At 36.8% G+C, this 15,010-nt stretch overlaps 1 protein-coding gene across 1 annotated transcript; it reads left to right on the top strand.

Annotated features, from left to right (window-relative positions):
• Positions 1–11,674: 11,674 nt before the first annotated feature.
• On the top strand, positions 11,675–14,092 carry LOC109166624. Its single transcript, XM_019315517.1, has 4 exons — positions 11,675–12,584; positions 12,645–13,020; positions 13,233–13,344; positions 13,934–14,092. The coding sequence occupies exons 1-4, from the start codon at positions 11,675–11,677 to the stop codon at positions 14,090–14,092; spliced, it is 1,557 nt and encodes a 518-aa protein (XP_019171062.1).
• Positions 14,093–15,010: the final 918 nt, after the last annotated feature.

The following is a 15,010-nucleotide window of genomic DNA, read 5'->3' as shown; positions in this document are numbered from 1 at the left end:
GTTTTCGATTTGGGCCTTGATTAGGATGCCGTATCTCTTACTATTCCCATCTTCTGCTATAATTGTTAAAACAATTTTCATGATTTACTTCCTCCGGTAATGAAATAATGTGTTTTTTACTTTATATATTTATCTTCAGTGTTTTATGTATTGATGTGATAACTGAGAAGGTATGAGAATGGACTGGAACTAATTATGTTTTTTAGATTCATAGTGGTCTTCAAGTACCTAATTCTTTATTTATAGTGGTCTTCAAGTACCTAATTTGAGCAGGTTTTGGGTATAAATTGATAAAATATATTTCATATTAAAAAAAAAAACATACAACGTCGGCTATTAACAAATAGCCGATGTTGTATGTATTTTTTTTTAATATAGATACAATGTCGGCTATTACCAATTAGCCGACGTTGTATGTATTTTTTTTTTTAATATAAATACAACGTCGGCTATTACCAAATAGCCGACGTTGTATGTATTTTTTTTTTTTTAATATAGATACAACGTCGGCTATTAACAAATAGCCGACGTTGTATCTATATTTAAAAAAAAAAATTATATACAACGTCGGTTATTTATTTAGTCGACGTCGTATCATTTATATACAACGTCGCCCAGAACAACGTCGCTTTTTAGCCGACGTTAAAGGCCTTATTTAGCCGACGCTTGAATTTGATTATCTCATCTCTTTCAAATTTTGAAAAGTTTAGATAAATTGTGACATTCTATCTTTTTGATTAATTTTTCCATACCACTTCTTTGTTAGCCATCACTTGTAGCCCCATTAAAAGCTTAATAAAGTCCTATTTGATCTTAGCATGCATTCTTATATTTGATCTAGGGGAGTATGAAAGGCAAGCTTATGGGATCTCATTCATGAATCGTGTCTTGCATAATCTCAACTGAGTACTTGTGCACACTTGATCCTCACATACTTTAAATCCTTGGTGCTTGGTTATTGGCTTGGAAATGAGTTTCTTATGTGCCAAACTAATTTGATTCTTGAAGCTTACTGTTTTATAGCAAGTTGGTTGGTGGTTGTGCAAGAGAGAGAATGAGTAATTTGTATGTTTTCATTTGTGATTTTATTCCTTGGTTATGCTTGAGGACAAGCAAATGCTTAAGTGTGAGGTGATGTTATCACATCTGTGCTTGTTTTTATAGTTATTTTGAATCATCTCGGTTATTAAATTCTTTAATTTTGCTTATTTAATACATGTTTTCCTTGCTATTCTCATTAGGATAGTTTTGAATGTTTTACGGTGTTTGTTAGTGTTTTTGAACCATTGTAGGTCAAAGTTATTAGCAAGGGAAGTCTTAGGACAAATTTGGAGTCAAAGTGAACCGAATGACGCGTACACAGCACTCTCGACGCATCGAGCCTCCGGCTCGACGCGTCCAAATCTTCCAGAAGACAAAACGGGCGAGACCAACAGGTCTCGACGCGTTGAGACTTTGCTCGACGCGTCGAGCGAAACACAGCAACGCTGTAATACACAATACAAAAGGGGCTGCAACAACATTCCATAATAAACAAATGGCGGCCCATTAATTTCCATGTGATTAAAAGAAGCAATGTCCAAAGAAAGAATCAATGAGATGGCAATTTCTAAAATAAAATTAGAAAAATTCCAATTCCGCCCCAGCTTTGTACCCATTATGAAATCTCGCCTTCGTCAACCCTACTAAAAAATAGTAGTTTACAGTAAATAATTAGAATAGATAATTTACAATCCATAGTTTAGAATTCAGAGATTCTTGGAGACAAGAAGGAGAGAAATCAAGAGCCACAAGTTGTCTTGAAAAGCAAGAAGAAGACTAGGGAGATTTGAGAAAATCGTCTGGTTAATTCTTGTACTCTTTTGATGATTTGTAATTCTTTATTTATATTTGCTATGTATAATTTAGCAATGCTTGGCTAAATTCTTTAGAGATTCTTGGGTAAAAGTGTTTATGAACCTATGTGCCTGAGCTCTCAGTTTCTTTAATATATTATTCTTTGGGTTTAATACTTGTGTTGCAATCGTGATAATATTGTTTGATGCTTGTAATTAATGGCCATAGTTACTAGCTTCATAGCCATGTTTGTGTCACCAATGAGAGTTGGGGCATAAATTAGGGTACACACGATTGCACCTAATGGTTGGACCTTGGGAAAGGGGAATTTATTAGGGCGGTTTAATTCTTGATTATTGCGCATCGAGAGCTGGTAGTTGTTAGGAATTTATGCTGCTTGATCTTGTTTTATTGGGTGTTTAAGCCACGGGAGTGAAAATTCACTAGTGTTAGTGACTACGAGAGTAGCTCTATACCACCTTGCATCCTCACACTTGTTAAACCCAGATTTTAATATGGACCTTAAGATTTGACACTAGGTAATTAAATACTTAAATCCCATGAATCTCAACTTCTCTCTTATTGTTTTCAAAATCCTGAACCTCTGTTTTATTTTATTTATTTTATGACAATCAATCATCTAAGTAATTGTTAGGATTAGCTCGAATGAATAAGTTAGTAACTAGTGTTTGATACAACCACTTCCCTGTGAATCGATAGCTCGTACTCTGAGAATTATTTGTTTGCAAATATACAACGCATCAAATTGCGCCGTTGCGGGGGAAGTGGTGTTTCTAGTATTAATATTAGTGAAACCTTTATTCTAGGAGACTAGTCCATTTTTATTTTTTACTTTATTTTATTTTGCTAACCCATAACAAGTTCCTTGTTCTTGAGTGTGATTTAGTTTATGGATGGATATGAATTTCAAGGAACCATGCCACCGTTCTACCCTCCTTCTCAGTGTTATGAGATGAGTTGGAATACGAATCGGGAATATGGAGGAATGGAACAACAATTCCTTTTCTCAAATTTTGCCAACTCTAGACAAGGATATTTTCAAGAAAGTTCATATCAAACATTACAACCCCAATGGTGCTCATTTTGTGGTGGGAATCACTTTGTGGAAAATTGTTACATGCTTAACCCCACCAACCATATCCCTCAACAACCTACTCAAGGATTTTGTGCCAACATGAGTCAAGCCACTTATCAAAGATGCACACCACCTACTCCACAACATTCATGGTGCATGATATGTGGTGGACCTCATGAGGTAGAAAATTGCTTCAACGTAGATCCCAATTACAAGTATCGAGGGCGAGCTCAAGAGTCTCTATACCAAGAGTTTCAACAAGATTGTCAACCACTTGACCAAACAATTGCGATGAAGTCCATAGAGACCAAGTTAATGCAATTGTGCTCGAAATATATGGAGCGACAAGCTGGAATGGATCGCATGATAGCTCAACTTGATCACACGCTGGCTCTATGGCAAAATTTGACAATTCAAGAGCCACTTCAAGATTCATTTAATGGAAATGTTCTAGAAGAGTTGCTTTTGCCAAATGAAGGTCATGATGTTGATAGAAATAAAAAGGATGATGAGGACCTTAGAGAGGGAGATGAAGAAATATTTGATGAATGCATTGGGATTAAGACACCAAGTTGGGAGGAAAGTGTAGAGTTGCAAGGTAATGGTGGCAAGGAACATATAGAGAGTTGCCCATTAGATGAGGAAGTTTTTAATGGAGAACATGATTTGAATTAGGATGTCTCACCAATGGAGAACACTTCCCTTGGAGAGAACTTTAGAGAAATTTTGAATTTGGGAGGCATTGGAGTTCTTAAGGATGATGGCACACATTTGCCTATCTATATATCCAATGATTCTCAATACTTGCTGGTTCATGTGAATGATCCAAGACTCTCATTACTTGTTGAACAAGAGAGTGTGGAAAAAGAAAGAAAAGAGAATGGAGGCATAATTCTTGATTCGGGCGAATGTGGTTCATTAATTACATGATGACGTGAAGGGTTCGAGCTTAAGAGAGTTTATAAATGGACACCACTTGAAGAAATACTTGGAAGAGAAAGTTGATGGAAAGAAGAGGATTTTTCTTCTCCAATCACTTGATGGTTAGAGAGGTAACGTTGAGCTAACGACGTTAAATTTAGCGCTTCATGGGAGGCACCCCATGTTATCTTTTATTACTTTCCTTATTTATTTATTGCTTTCTAGTTTCGTCTTATTTAGTTTTATTGCTTTCTAGTTCATGATTATTTTATTGCTTCTTAGATTTCTCTTTTATCTTGTTCTCCTTTTCTTTTATTTTGCATCAGGGACGATGCAAATTTTTAAAGTGTATGGGAGGAGCCATTAATTTGGGGATATTTTTAAAAATTTTAATTTTTTTTTTTGCTTTTGCTTGAATGACTCATATGCTATTTTTGGTGAATAAGTTACTTGTCTTAGCATGCAATTGCAATTACTCTCTCTTGTTGGTTAGTGGTTTGTTTTAGTGGTGCTTGCTGCATCTCAATATGTGAGGGATGATTTGAGGTGTAACACATAATTGATATATTCCCTTGCCAATAGCTTTATTAACTACTTAATAATTGGATTAATTATTGATCTTGTGTGTTATGCATTACTAGTGAAGGCTTATGTGAGATTTCGGTCATGAGTGTTTTGCTAGAACTTGCCTCATTACTCCCTAAGTTAAGTCTAAGTTTTGCATGTTTTGAAGTGAATTAGGCCATTTTTGTTTAGCCATAGCCTTTAAACCTGTCCCTATATATATTTTTATCCTTCGTGTCCCCATTGTGCCTTTTGTTTGTTCAAATAAGTGCTAAGCACTTATCCCCTCTTTGTGATTGTTTTTCTCTGATTTACCCATTATTATAACCCTTAGCCCTTGGCCAAATATTTCCCATCCACCCTTTGAGAGAATGAAACTTTTATCTTTATTATTTTTGTAAGAAGAGGTTTATGGAGTTATGCCAAAAAGCAGTTGATATTACAAATGTTCAAGTATTAAGGAATTGAAAGATTGGATTAAAATTATCTTGCAGTATTCAAAAGAAATCCAAAAAAAAAAAGAATGAAAAAAATAAAAAATAAAAAAGAGAAAGTTTGAAAGTTTTTGAGTGTGGATCCCCACTTTACCAAAGAGTTGCTAAGTTCTTAAAAGGAATTTGCTCCTTGAAAGTTTTTGAGTTTGGATCCCCACTTTACCAAAGAGTTGCTAAGTTCTTAAAAGAAATTTGCTCCTTGAAATTTTGATTATCTCATCTCTTCCAAAATTTGAAAAGTTTAGATAAATTGTGACATTCTATCTTTTTGATTAATTTTTCCATACCACTTCTTTGTTAGCCATCACTCGTAGCCCCATTACAAGCTTAATAAAATCCTATTTGATCTTAGCATGCATTCTTAGATTTGATCTAAGGGAGTATGAAAGGCAAGCTTATGGGATCTCATTCATGAATCGTGTCTTGCATAATCTCAACTGAGTACTTGTGCACACTTGATCCTCACATACTTTAAATTCTTGGTGCTTGGTTATTGGCTTGGAAATGGGTCTCTTATGTGCCAAACTAATTTGATTCTTGAAACTTATTGTTTTGTAGCAAGTTGGTTGGTGGTTGTGCAAGAGAGAGAATGAGTAATTTGTATGTTTTCACTTGTGATTTTATTCCTTGGTTATGCTTGAGGACAAGCAAATGCTTATGTGTGAGGGGGTGATGTTATCACATCTGTGCTTGTTTTTATAGTTATTTTGAATCATCTCGGTAATTAAGTTCTTTAATTTTGCTTATTTAATACATGTTTTCCTTGCTATTCTCATTAGGATATGGTTCTACACTTGTTTTGAATGTTTTACGGTGTTTGTTAGTGTTTTTGAACCATTGTAGGTTAAAGTTATGAGCATGGGAAGTCTTAGGACAAATTGGGAGTCAAAGTGGACTGAATAACGCGTACACAGCACTCTCGAGCGTCCAAAACTTCCAGAAGACAAAACGGGCAAGACCAACAGGTCTCGACGCGTCGAGCGAAACACAGCAACGCTGTAATACACAATACAAAAGGGGCTGCAACAACATTCCATAATAAACAAATGGCGGCCCATTAATTTCCATGTGATTAAAAGAAGTAATTTCCAAAGAAAGAATCAATGAGATGGCAATTTCTAAAATAAAATTAGGAAAATTCCAATTCCGCCCCAGCTTTGTACCCATTATAAAATCTCACCTTCCTCAACCCTACTAAAAAATAGTAGTTTAGAGTAAATAATTAGAATAGATAATTTACAATCCATAGTTTAGAATTCAGAGATTCTTGGAGACAAGAATGAGAGAAATCAAGAGCCACAAGTTGTCTTGAAAAGCAAGAAGAAGACTAGGGAGATTTGAGAAAATCGTCTGGTTAATTCTTGTACTCTTTTAATGATTTGTAATTCTTTATTTATATCTGCTATGTATAATCTAGCCATGCTTGGCTAAATTGTTTAGAGATTCTTGGGTAAAAGTGTTTATGAACCTATGTGCCTGAGCTCTCAGTTTCTTTAATGTATTATTATTTGGGTTTAATACTTGTGCTGCAATCGTGATAATATTGTTTGATGCTTGTAATTAATGGCCATAGTTACTAGCTTCATAGCCATGTTTGTGTCACCAATGGGAGTTGGGGCATAAATTAGGGTACACACGATTGCACCTAATGGTTGGACCTTGGGAAAGGGGAATTTATTAGGGCGGTTTAATTCTTGATTATTGCGCATCGAGAGATGGTAGTTGTTAGGAATTTATGCTGCTTGATCTTGTTTTATTGGGTGTTTAAGCCACGGGATTGAAAATTCACTAGTGTTAGTGACTACGAGAGTAGCTCTATACCACCTTGCATCCTCACACATGTTAAACCCAGATTTTAATATGGACCTTAAGATTTGACACTAGGTAATTAAATACTTAAATCCCATGAATCTCAACTTCTCTCTTATTGTTTTCAAAATCCTGAAACTCTGTTTTATTTTATTTATTTTATGACAATCAATCATCTAAGTAATTGTTAAGATTAGCTCTAACGAATAAGTTAGTAACTAGTGCTTGATACAACCACTTCCCTGTGAATCGATAACTCGTGTTGTAGGGAGAGGCCGTGAGGCTGAGACACGAGAGTTAGGCCGTGTGGCCGAGTTTTGTACGGGCAGTGCTAGGAGTGCGAGGCCGAGAGGGCGGACTGCTAGGCGTGTGGCCTGAGCAGCCCGTGACTCTGGGTCGGGGGCCTGTGCGAGAAACTGTGCACGTGCGGTGCACTAGTTGCGAGAGTTTTGAGACGGGTGAGTCTTGTATATTAGTTCGGCTTTGGGATTAATATATGTGGTCTTCTGACTGGAATACTTGTGTGTTTGGCTCACGTGTATTTACTATGCTTGGCTAACGTTTCCTTCGAGTTCTGTCCAACGTGGGTTAAGGGTGCAATCCAGACCGTGACTTGGGTTGTGAGGCTGATTGCCTTGGGCGAAGGCAGGCCGCACGGGCGAAAAATTTGGGTCGAAAAATCCCCCCGTGACACCTAGCTACATGTGGCTTTGTCTTCCATTTAGCATTGTTTAATATTGTTGGGATGAGCTTCCCTCCTATATGGTAAATAACTCATGTTTGGACCAATCCAATTTTTATCCACTATATATTTTTTGTTGAGCCCTAATTATTATTATTATTATTATTATTATTATTATTATTATTATTATTGTTATTGTTATTGTTATTGTTATTGTTATTGTTATTGTTATTGTTATTATATATAATAATATAATATATTGGGAATACTGGAAGTTGGCAGGAGAAGAGACACTTTGCTCTTTAAAGCATGCATGTGTAGAGGTTAAGAATTAATTCCTTTCATAAATTTCCATTTCGGTTGCAGCATGTGAAAAGAAGAAAACAAATTTCCTTCTTCAATTCTCATTATGTTAGCCTGCACGTAAACCAACTTTTTGCTTCATTTCCTACCATTATATATATGTTGTTAGAGATTAGGGGATGATGTGGGGCAACAGTGTAGACGTGAGAGAATGCAGTGAAAATCATTTCTTTTGCTTCTTTCTTTGTCTTCTTCGGTAGTTCGGCAACAGCTTGTTCGGCAAGTTTCATCCTTTGTCGCATGTTTGGTGATTTTTCCGTGAGGTTTGCCAGCTTCTTGGGTGCTTTATTCATCAAATACTTTTGAGAGATCAGCTTGTTTGTTCTAGGCATCTTTTTGGATAATCTCGTAATATTTGTATTCACTTTCATCTTGTTCGTGATGGTTGAATATTTTGAGTACGAGATATTATTCTTGTTTAGCCTGTGCATGTTAAAGAATGCCTTTGGCCTAGAGTTGATGTATTGTGATGATATTTTTTGGATGTTTGGCTCGTATGGTAGCCAGAAACTTTGTACCCAAGATTTATTATAGTGAATACTTTCGTTGGTGGTGGTCCCGTGGTTTTGGAGTTTCCACGTAAATCTTGTGTCCCTTGCTTTGTTATCTATTTTTTGGCTATTGTGTATAATCTTGTGTTTGTGCTCCTGTCGATTCTGTGATTTTTCATTGTCACAAGATGTGGGATTTTTCCCAACAAATATTTTTGCAGGTGAAACGATACCATGAGAGTAGATCATAAAGGTAAAAAAAATATCATTCTTAAATAATGACTGATTGACTGATGAAGACAATTTTAGTATTCATTTTTGGCATGCTCATTATATATGAATTTGAATTGGTGCTAAATTATAATACATATTAGCAATTGACAAGTTTGATAGGCTAGTATTTATTTTGGATGATTTTTATGCATAGTTGCGTGGTTTAAAGGGTGATAGATTAAGTATCATGTAGGCAACACATTGAGTGGGTATTGATTCCAAGAAGAGAATGAAAATGAAGAAGAATTGGAGGGAGATTGAATATTAAGGGAGAAGAGATAGGGAGGGGCAAAATTGAAAGGTAGGAGATATAGAATGCAATGAGAAGTATTGAAAGACTATGCCATGAAGGAGAATATGCCATGCTAAATAGACGAGGGAAAAGCAGTTATAACTAACTGACAGTAGGCAGACTTGGTTTCTTCATTCTCTTCTTCAAAATCGATGTCAAAAGGCTTATTAGGATATGGATTGCTGAGGGATTTGTGAGGAACTTGGGACACAAGCAATTAGAAAAGAAAGCTTACGAGTATTTAGATGTGCTTGTTGGTAATGGTCTAGTCTCAATCAGCAAATGGGAACATAAGATGACTAATGTTTGCAGGATGCATAGGTCCTTGTGGGACTTTTGTATAAGTGAGAAGCTAAAAAGAGGGCCTTCTTTGTGCAGTAAATACTCAACAATACTCAGGATTGTCATTAAACTTGTTTACAAATTCATGGCGTTGGTTAAGTTTATACTCACATAGGTTGGACTATTACGCGTTCTTTAGTTCAAATATCTCTCGCTCTCTTTTCTTCTTTCAAGGAGATTTTGAAAAGTTGATATTTTTCAAGCTATTAAGAATTGTGGATTTGAGGGCATGCGCACTTGGAAACCTCCAAAGAGTGCCATTGCAATTAGGGGATTTAGTTCTTTTGAGATACCTATCAGTGCCACAGTGGTTTGAAGGCTTAGATGATGTAGTGTCAAATAATCATAATTTGCAAACACTTATTGTTTCTGGTGTCGAACCACATCTTAGAACACCTACTGGGCATTTGACATCCAGAATTTGGAAGTTGCCACATTTAAGGCATCTTGAACTTTGGCAGTTTCTTTATGGCAAACCCTCCAACCATGGTTAAGAAGCCGCAGTTGCAAACATTATCTTAGATGAGTCCAATTCATTTCTCAAAAGAGGTGTATTACAGTTTCCCAAACATAAAATACCTGAAAGTTTTCTATATATAAAGATGCATGTGATCATAGTATGGGTAGCACCCCAGAATCTTGCAGAAATCCCACCATTATCATCAGCTTGGATTATGTTAAGCATTTATCCAAGCTGGAGAAGCTTACAGTTATAATCCCAGTGGGCAGTGTAACCTATCTGGAGCAGCCTATGTCTCTTTTACGGTTGAAGAAGTTGAGGTTGAGTGGGACTAATCTCCCCTCATGGGCAATTGGAGAGATGATCATGCTAAAGGAGCTCAAACTAGAAAATACTGCCTTCCACGGCAGAAAGTGGAAGCCAACTACAAGATTCAATAGCTGAACAGTCTTGGTCGTTGAGTCAAGAAATCTGGAGAAATAGAAAGCCAATTATGGTGATTTCTCAAAACTGAAGCAACTGGTCTTTTTACAGAATGAAATGTAGCAGAAGAATAAAGGAAAGAAGTATTGTTATTATCAACTGTATTTGGTAAAGAGATACATTTGGAACTTATATACAAAGGCTGAGGAAGAACAACTGAAAGAGGGAGTCTAACAAGACTAACAGATCAAGCTTAACAGAATTAACAAACATGAAAACAGCTAGAAGGCTTAGATGGTGCCAGATGGCATATTCTGATGCATTTGATCTTGCTGAATTCCCAATATTCCCCCGCAAGCTGGATTGTATAAGTTGATCAATCCAAGCTTGGATATATAGCTAGTGAAGGATGCTGGACAGTGAGCTTTAGTGAAAGGGTCTGCCAGCTGATTTTCAGATGTGACATGAAGCAATTTTATGATTCCTTTGCTCAATTTTTCTCTGACTAAGTGACAATCCAACTCTATATGCTTAGTTCTCTCATGAAAAACTGGGTTCTCAGCAATGGCAATTGCTGACTTACTGTCACAATAAAGGGCTGCAGAGGTGCTGTGAACAATTCCCAAATATGTGAGCAAGTAGATCAACCATTGAAGTTCACAAGAAGTGGCTACTAAGGCTCTATACTCGGCCTCTGAAGATGATTTGGAGATTGTAGGTTGCATTTTGGACTTCCATGATATCAATCCATGACCCAAGAATATGCAAAATCCTGTTACAGACCTTCTTGTGTCCACACAGGCACCCCAGTCAGCATCTGAAAAGGCCTTGAGCTGTAGATCAGTATTTGATGGGAAGAATAACCCTTGTCCTGGGGCAGCTTTGATATACCTTAGGACCCTATAGGCAGCCTGCAAAAGTAGGTCAGTAGGTGTGTCAAGAAACTGGGATAGTTGCTGTGTGGCAAAGCTGATGTCAGGCCTTGTGATGGTCAAGTATATGAGCTTGCCAACTATCCTTCTGTATTAAGTATTGTCTGCAAGAGGTTCACCTCCATCTTTGCTTAACTTATGGGAGGGAACAATGGGGCTATGCACTAGTTTGGAGTTGGTGAAACCAGTACTGTTGACATAAGACAAATTGTCAAATTCTAGTCAAATAGGGAATATTAATTCAAACAGGTTTTAGGAATTATATTCCTAATCCAAATAGGAATAGCAATCCTATTCCTATCTATACTGCATCTCTTGACCTATAAAAGGAGTTGCTCCACAACTCTTCAAGATACGCTTTCAGCACCTAATTGTGAGCACGAGAGTCATTGAGATAGATACCCAAATCCCCTTTGAAAAGTAATACAAGTGTTTAGGTCTCAATAGCTTGATAGGAAATCATATTGTGTAATCCCCGTTCCCTAAACAAAGTGTACTTTGAATATTGAGCTTTTAGTGGATTTAGGCAGATTCTCAATTTGAGAAGTGCCTCGCAGATTAGGGCTGCTTGCCCGAAACTGCGTTATAAATATTTGTGTCACAACGTCTGTTTCAACGTTACCAAATCCAATCGTCTATATTTAAATTTACAATTGGTATCAGAGCAGGTCTGCTCAAGTTACTAGCAGGATACAAATGGAATTCCCAAGAGAAGATCTTTCAAACAATAGACCACCGGCTCTACTTGGCACAAACTTCTCCTACTGGAAAGCTCGAATGCAGATATACATTCTAGCACAAGGAGAAGGCGTCTGGAATGCAATAGAAAACGAATGGAAAACTCCAGTCGATGACAAAGGGAATGCAAAACCTAGAGTTGATTGGAGTGAAGAAGAGAAAACTGAATATGACTTCAACTCAAAGGCTATGAATGCAATATATGGAGCAGTAAGCGAAGACACTTTTAAACTAATTGCATCAACTCACATAGCCAAAATTGCATGGAGTATATTGTGCGATCATCATGAGGGAAATACAACTGTAAGACAATCTAAGCTTCAGATGATACAAACTGAATTTGAAAACCTGAAAATGGAAGAGGAAGAAAACATCACCCAATTCAGTACCAGAGTTTTAAGTATATCCGGAGATGCATTCAACCTAGGCGAACCTATACCCGAATATAGGATCGTCAAAAAGGTACTACGCTCACTACCTGGGAGATTCCAAATGAAAGTCACCGCTATTCAAGAAAATAAAGATCTGAATACATACAGGCTTAGTGACCTAATAGGAAATCTTCAAACCTATGAACTTGAGATGCTACAAAGTCAGAAAAACAATGGTAAAGGAATAGCATTACAGTCCACACAAGAAGAGAACTCAGAAACTGATTCAGAAACCATGGAACAGTCAATTGTCCTATTGACAAAGAATTTTAACCGAGTTCTCAAAAAGTTTAACAAGTCCAGGAATAAAAATTTCTCAAACAACCAAGGAAATTCCACGAATCAAAAACCATCCAATCCAAAGAGAAGAGATAATACAATTACAGAAGGAATACAATGCTATGAATGCAAAGGCTTTGGACTCATTCAATCAGAATGTGCCACATACTTGAAAAGGAAAAATAAAACATATATAACAACTCTGAGCGATGACTCAGATAGTGAAGAAGATGACAGCAACACAAACTTCGTAGCTTTCACTGCTAGCCATGAAGACAACAATAATGATGACATGCAAGAGTTACTAGAGGCATACACTCAACTAAATGCCAAGTGGGAGCAAATCATCAAGAAAAATTTGGAACTCATGGAAGATAATCATTATTTAAAAAACGAAAAGGAACGAATAGAGAAACAATACAAAGAAGCTCAAAAAGAACTATCAGACTTCAAAAACAATGAAGCTAAACTACTACAAGAAATCAAGGAGCTCACCGAAAGACCCAGGACACCAATCACAGACACCAGTGAAAATCACCAAACCGAGACACAGGAAATGTCACAACAGCACTTCCGACACCGAAGAAGGATAAGGTGCTACTATTGTCACAAACTGGGACACATCAAAGCACGCTGCTACAAAAGACAAAACAATCTTTATTACAGGAAAAAAAAAACAGAGTATGGTCAACACAAAACAGAAATAATAGTAAGAAAGTTTGGGTAAGAAAAGACCAAAATGTTGCATATACCTCCAAAACAAACAAAGAGCAAGATATATGGTATTTTGACAGCGGATGCTCCAGGCATATGACTGGAAATCCAGAAAATTTAGCAAAAATACAATATGAAAATGAAGGATATGTTACCTTTGGAGATGGAGGAAGAGGAAGAATTGTTGCAAAGGGAACCTTGAACGTACATGGGCTACCAAAACTATCAAAAGTATTCCTAGTACAGGGATTAAAAGCAAACTTGATCAGCATAAGTCAATTATGTGAAGATGAACTTAAAGTAGAATTTTCGAAGAATAGTTGCAATGTCCTCAATCAAAAACAAGAATGTGTTATGATCGGAAGAAAATCCACAAATAAATGCTACACATGGGATGGTGATCTAACCTGTTTACAAACAACCGTCAATCAAACACAATTGTGGCACCAACGGATGGGTCACATAAACTTTCATGACATGAAAAAAGGGCTTAAAGAAGGGAGTCTACCGAGGAGTACCAGCACTCGACATAGACGAAAACAAAAAGTGTGACGCATGCCTTGAAAACAAAATAACACGAACAACCCACAAGAAAACCTCAGGAATACATACTACTAAAATCCTAGAACTACTTCACATGGACCTATTTGGACCAACCCAGACAGAAAGCATAGGAGGAAAGAGATATGTTTATGTAACAGTCGATGACTACTCACGATTCACATGGGTAAATTTTCTTAGAGAAAAATCTGAAGCATTTACAATATTCAAAACTCTCATTATCAAAATTCAGAATGAAAAAGATGGAAGAATAGGAAAGATCATTCGCCTAAGAAGTGATCATGGGAGAGAGTTCGAGAACTCAAAATTCAAGGAATACTGCACAGAAAATGGGATTCATCATGAGTTTTTCGAACCAAAAACACCCCAACAAAATGGAGTAGTTGAATGAAAGAATCGAACTATCCAAGATATGGCAAGGGTGCTCTTAAATCACAAAAGACTTCCATCAAAATTCTGGGCAGAAGCAGTTAACACAGCATGCTACTTGATAATCGAGTATTCATACGGAAAGAAATCGACATGACACCATACCAAATCTGGAAAGGAAAAACACCAAACCTAAAACACACACATGTGTTTGGCAGCAAATGTTATATACTAAAAGATAGAGAACCATTGGGAAAATTCGACATCAAAGGAGATGAAAGGATCTTTCTGGGGTATTCCTCAAACAGCAGGGCATATCGAGTGTTTAATCTTAGAACAAACAATGTCATGGAATCTATAAATGTTGTGGTCAATGATACAACATCAGAAGACCTCCCCATCAGTGATGAAGAAATAACTGTTGTCGAAACAATAGTTCCAACACCGCAAAATCAGGAATCTAAAACAGAAAAGGATGAAATTGAAGAACCTAAAGAAACCAAGGAAACCCTCAACACTGATGAGACAAGGGTACAGAAAAATCATCCAGTAGAAAACATCATAGGAGAACTAAATGAAGGAATCAGAACTAGAGGGAAGAAACAAGACTATCGTAAAATGGAAGAAGGAGACGACGACTATTGCTACACCTCAAAAATTGAACCCAAAAACATCACGGAAGCCCTAAAAGATGAATTTTGGGTAGAAGCCATGCAAGAAGAATTACAGCAATTTGAAAGACACAATGTCTGGCAGTTAGTCCCTAAACCGGAACATGCCAATATTATAGGGACAAAATGGATTTACAAAAATAAAACAGACGAACAAGAAAACATCATACGAAACAAAGCCCGACTAGTAGCACAAGGATACACTCAAGTCGAAGGAACAGATTTCGAGGAAACATTCGCCCCAGTAGCCAGAATAGAGTCAATTCGAC

Source organism: Ipomoea nil, unplaced genomic scaffold (genome assembly GCF_001879475.1).
Source record: "Ipomoea nil cultivar Tokyo-kokei standard unplaced genomic scaffold, Asagao_1.1 scaffold3104, whole genome shotgun sequence".
NCBI classification, from domain to species: Eukaryota; Viridiplantae; Streptophyta; class Magnoliopsida; order Solanales; family Convolvulaceae; genus Ipomoea; species Ipomoea nil.
The sequence above is the reverse complement of the archived record's forward strand: the minus strand, read 5'-3'. Positions and strand labels throughout refer to the sequence as shown.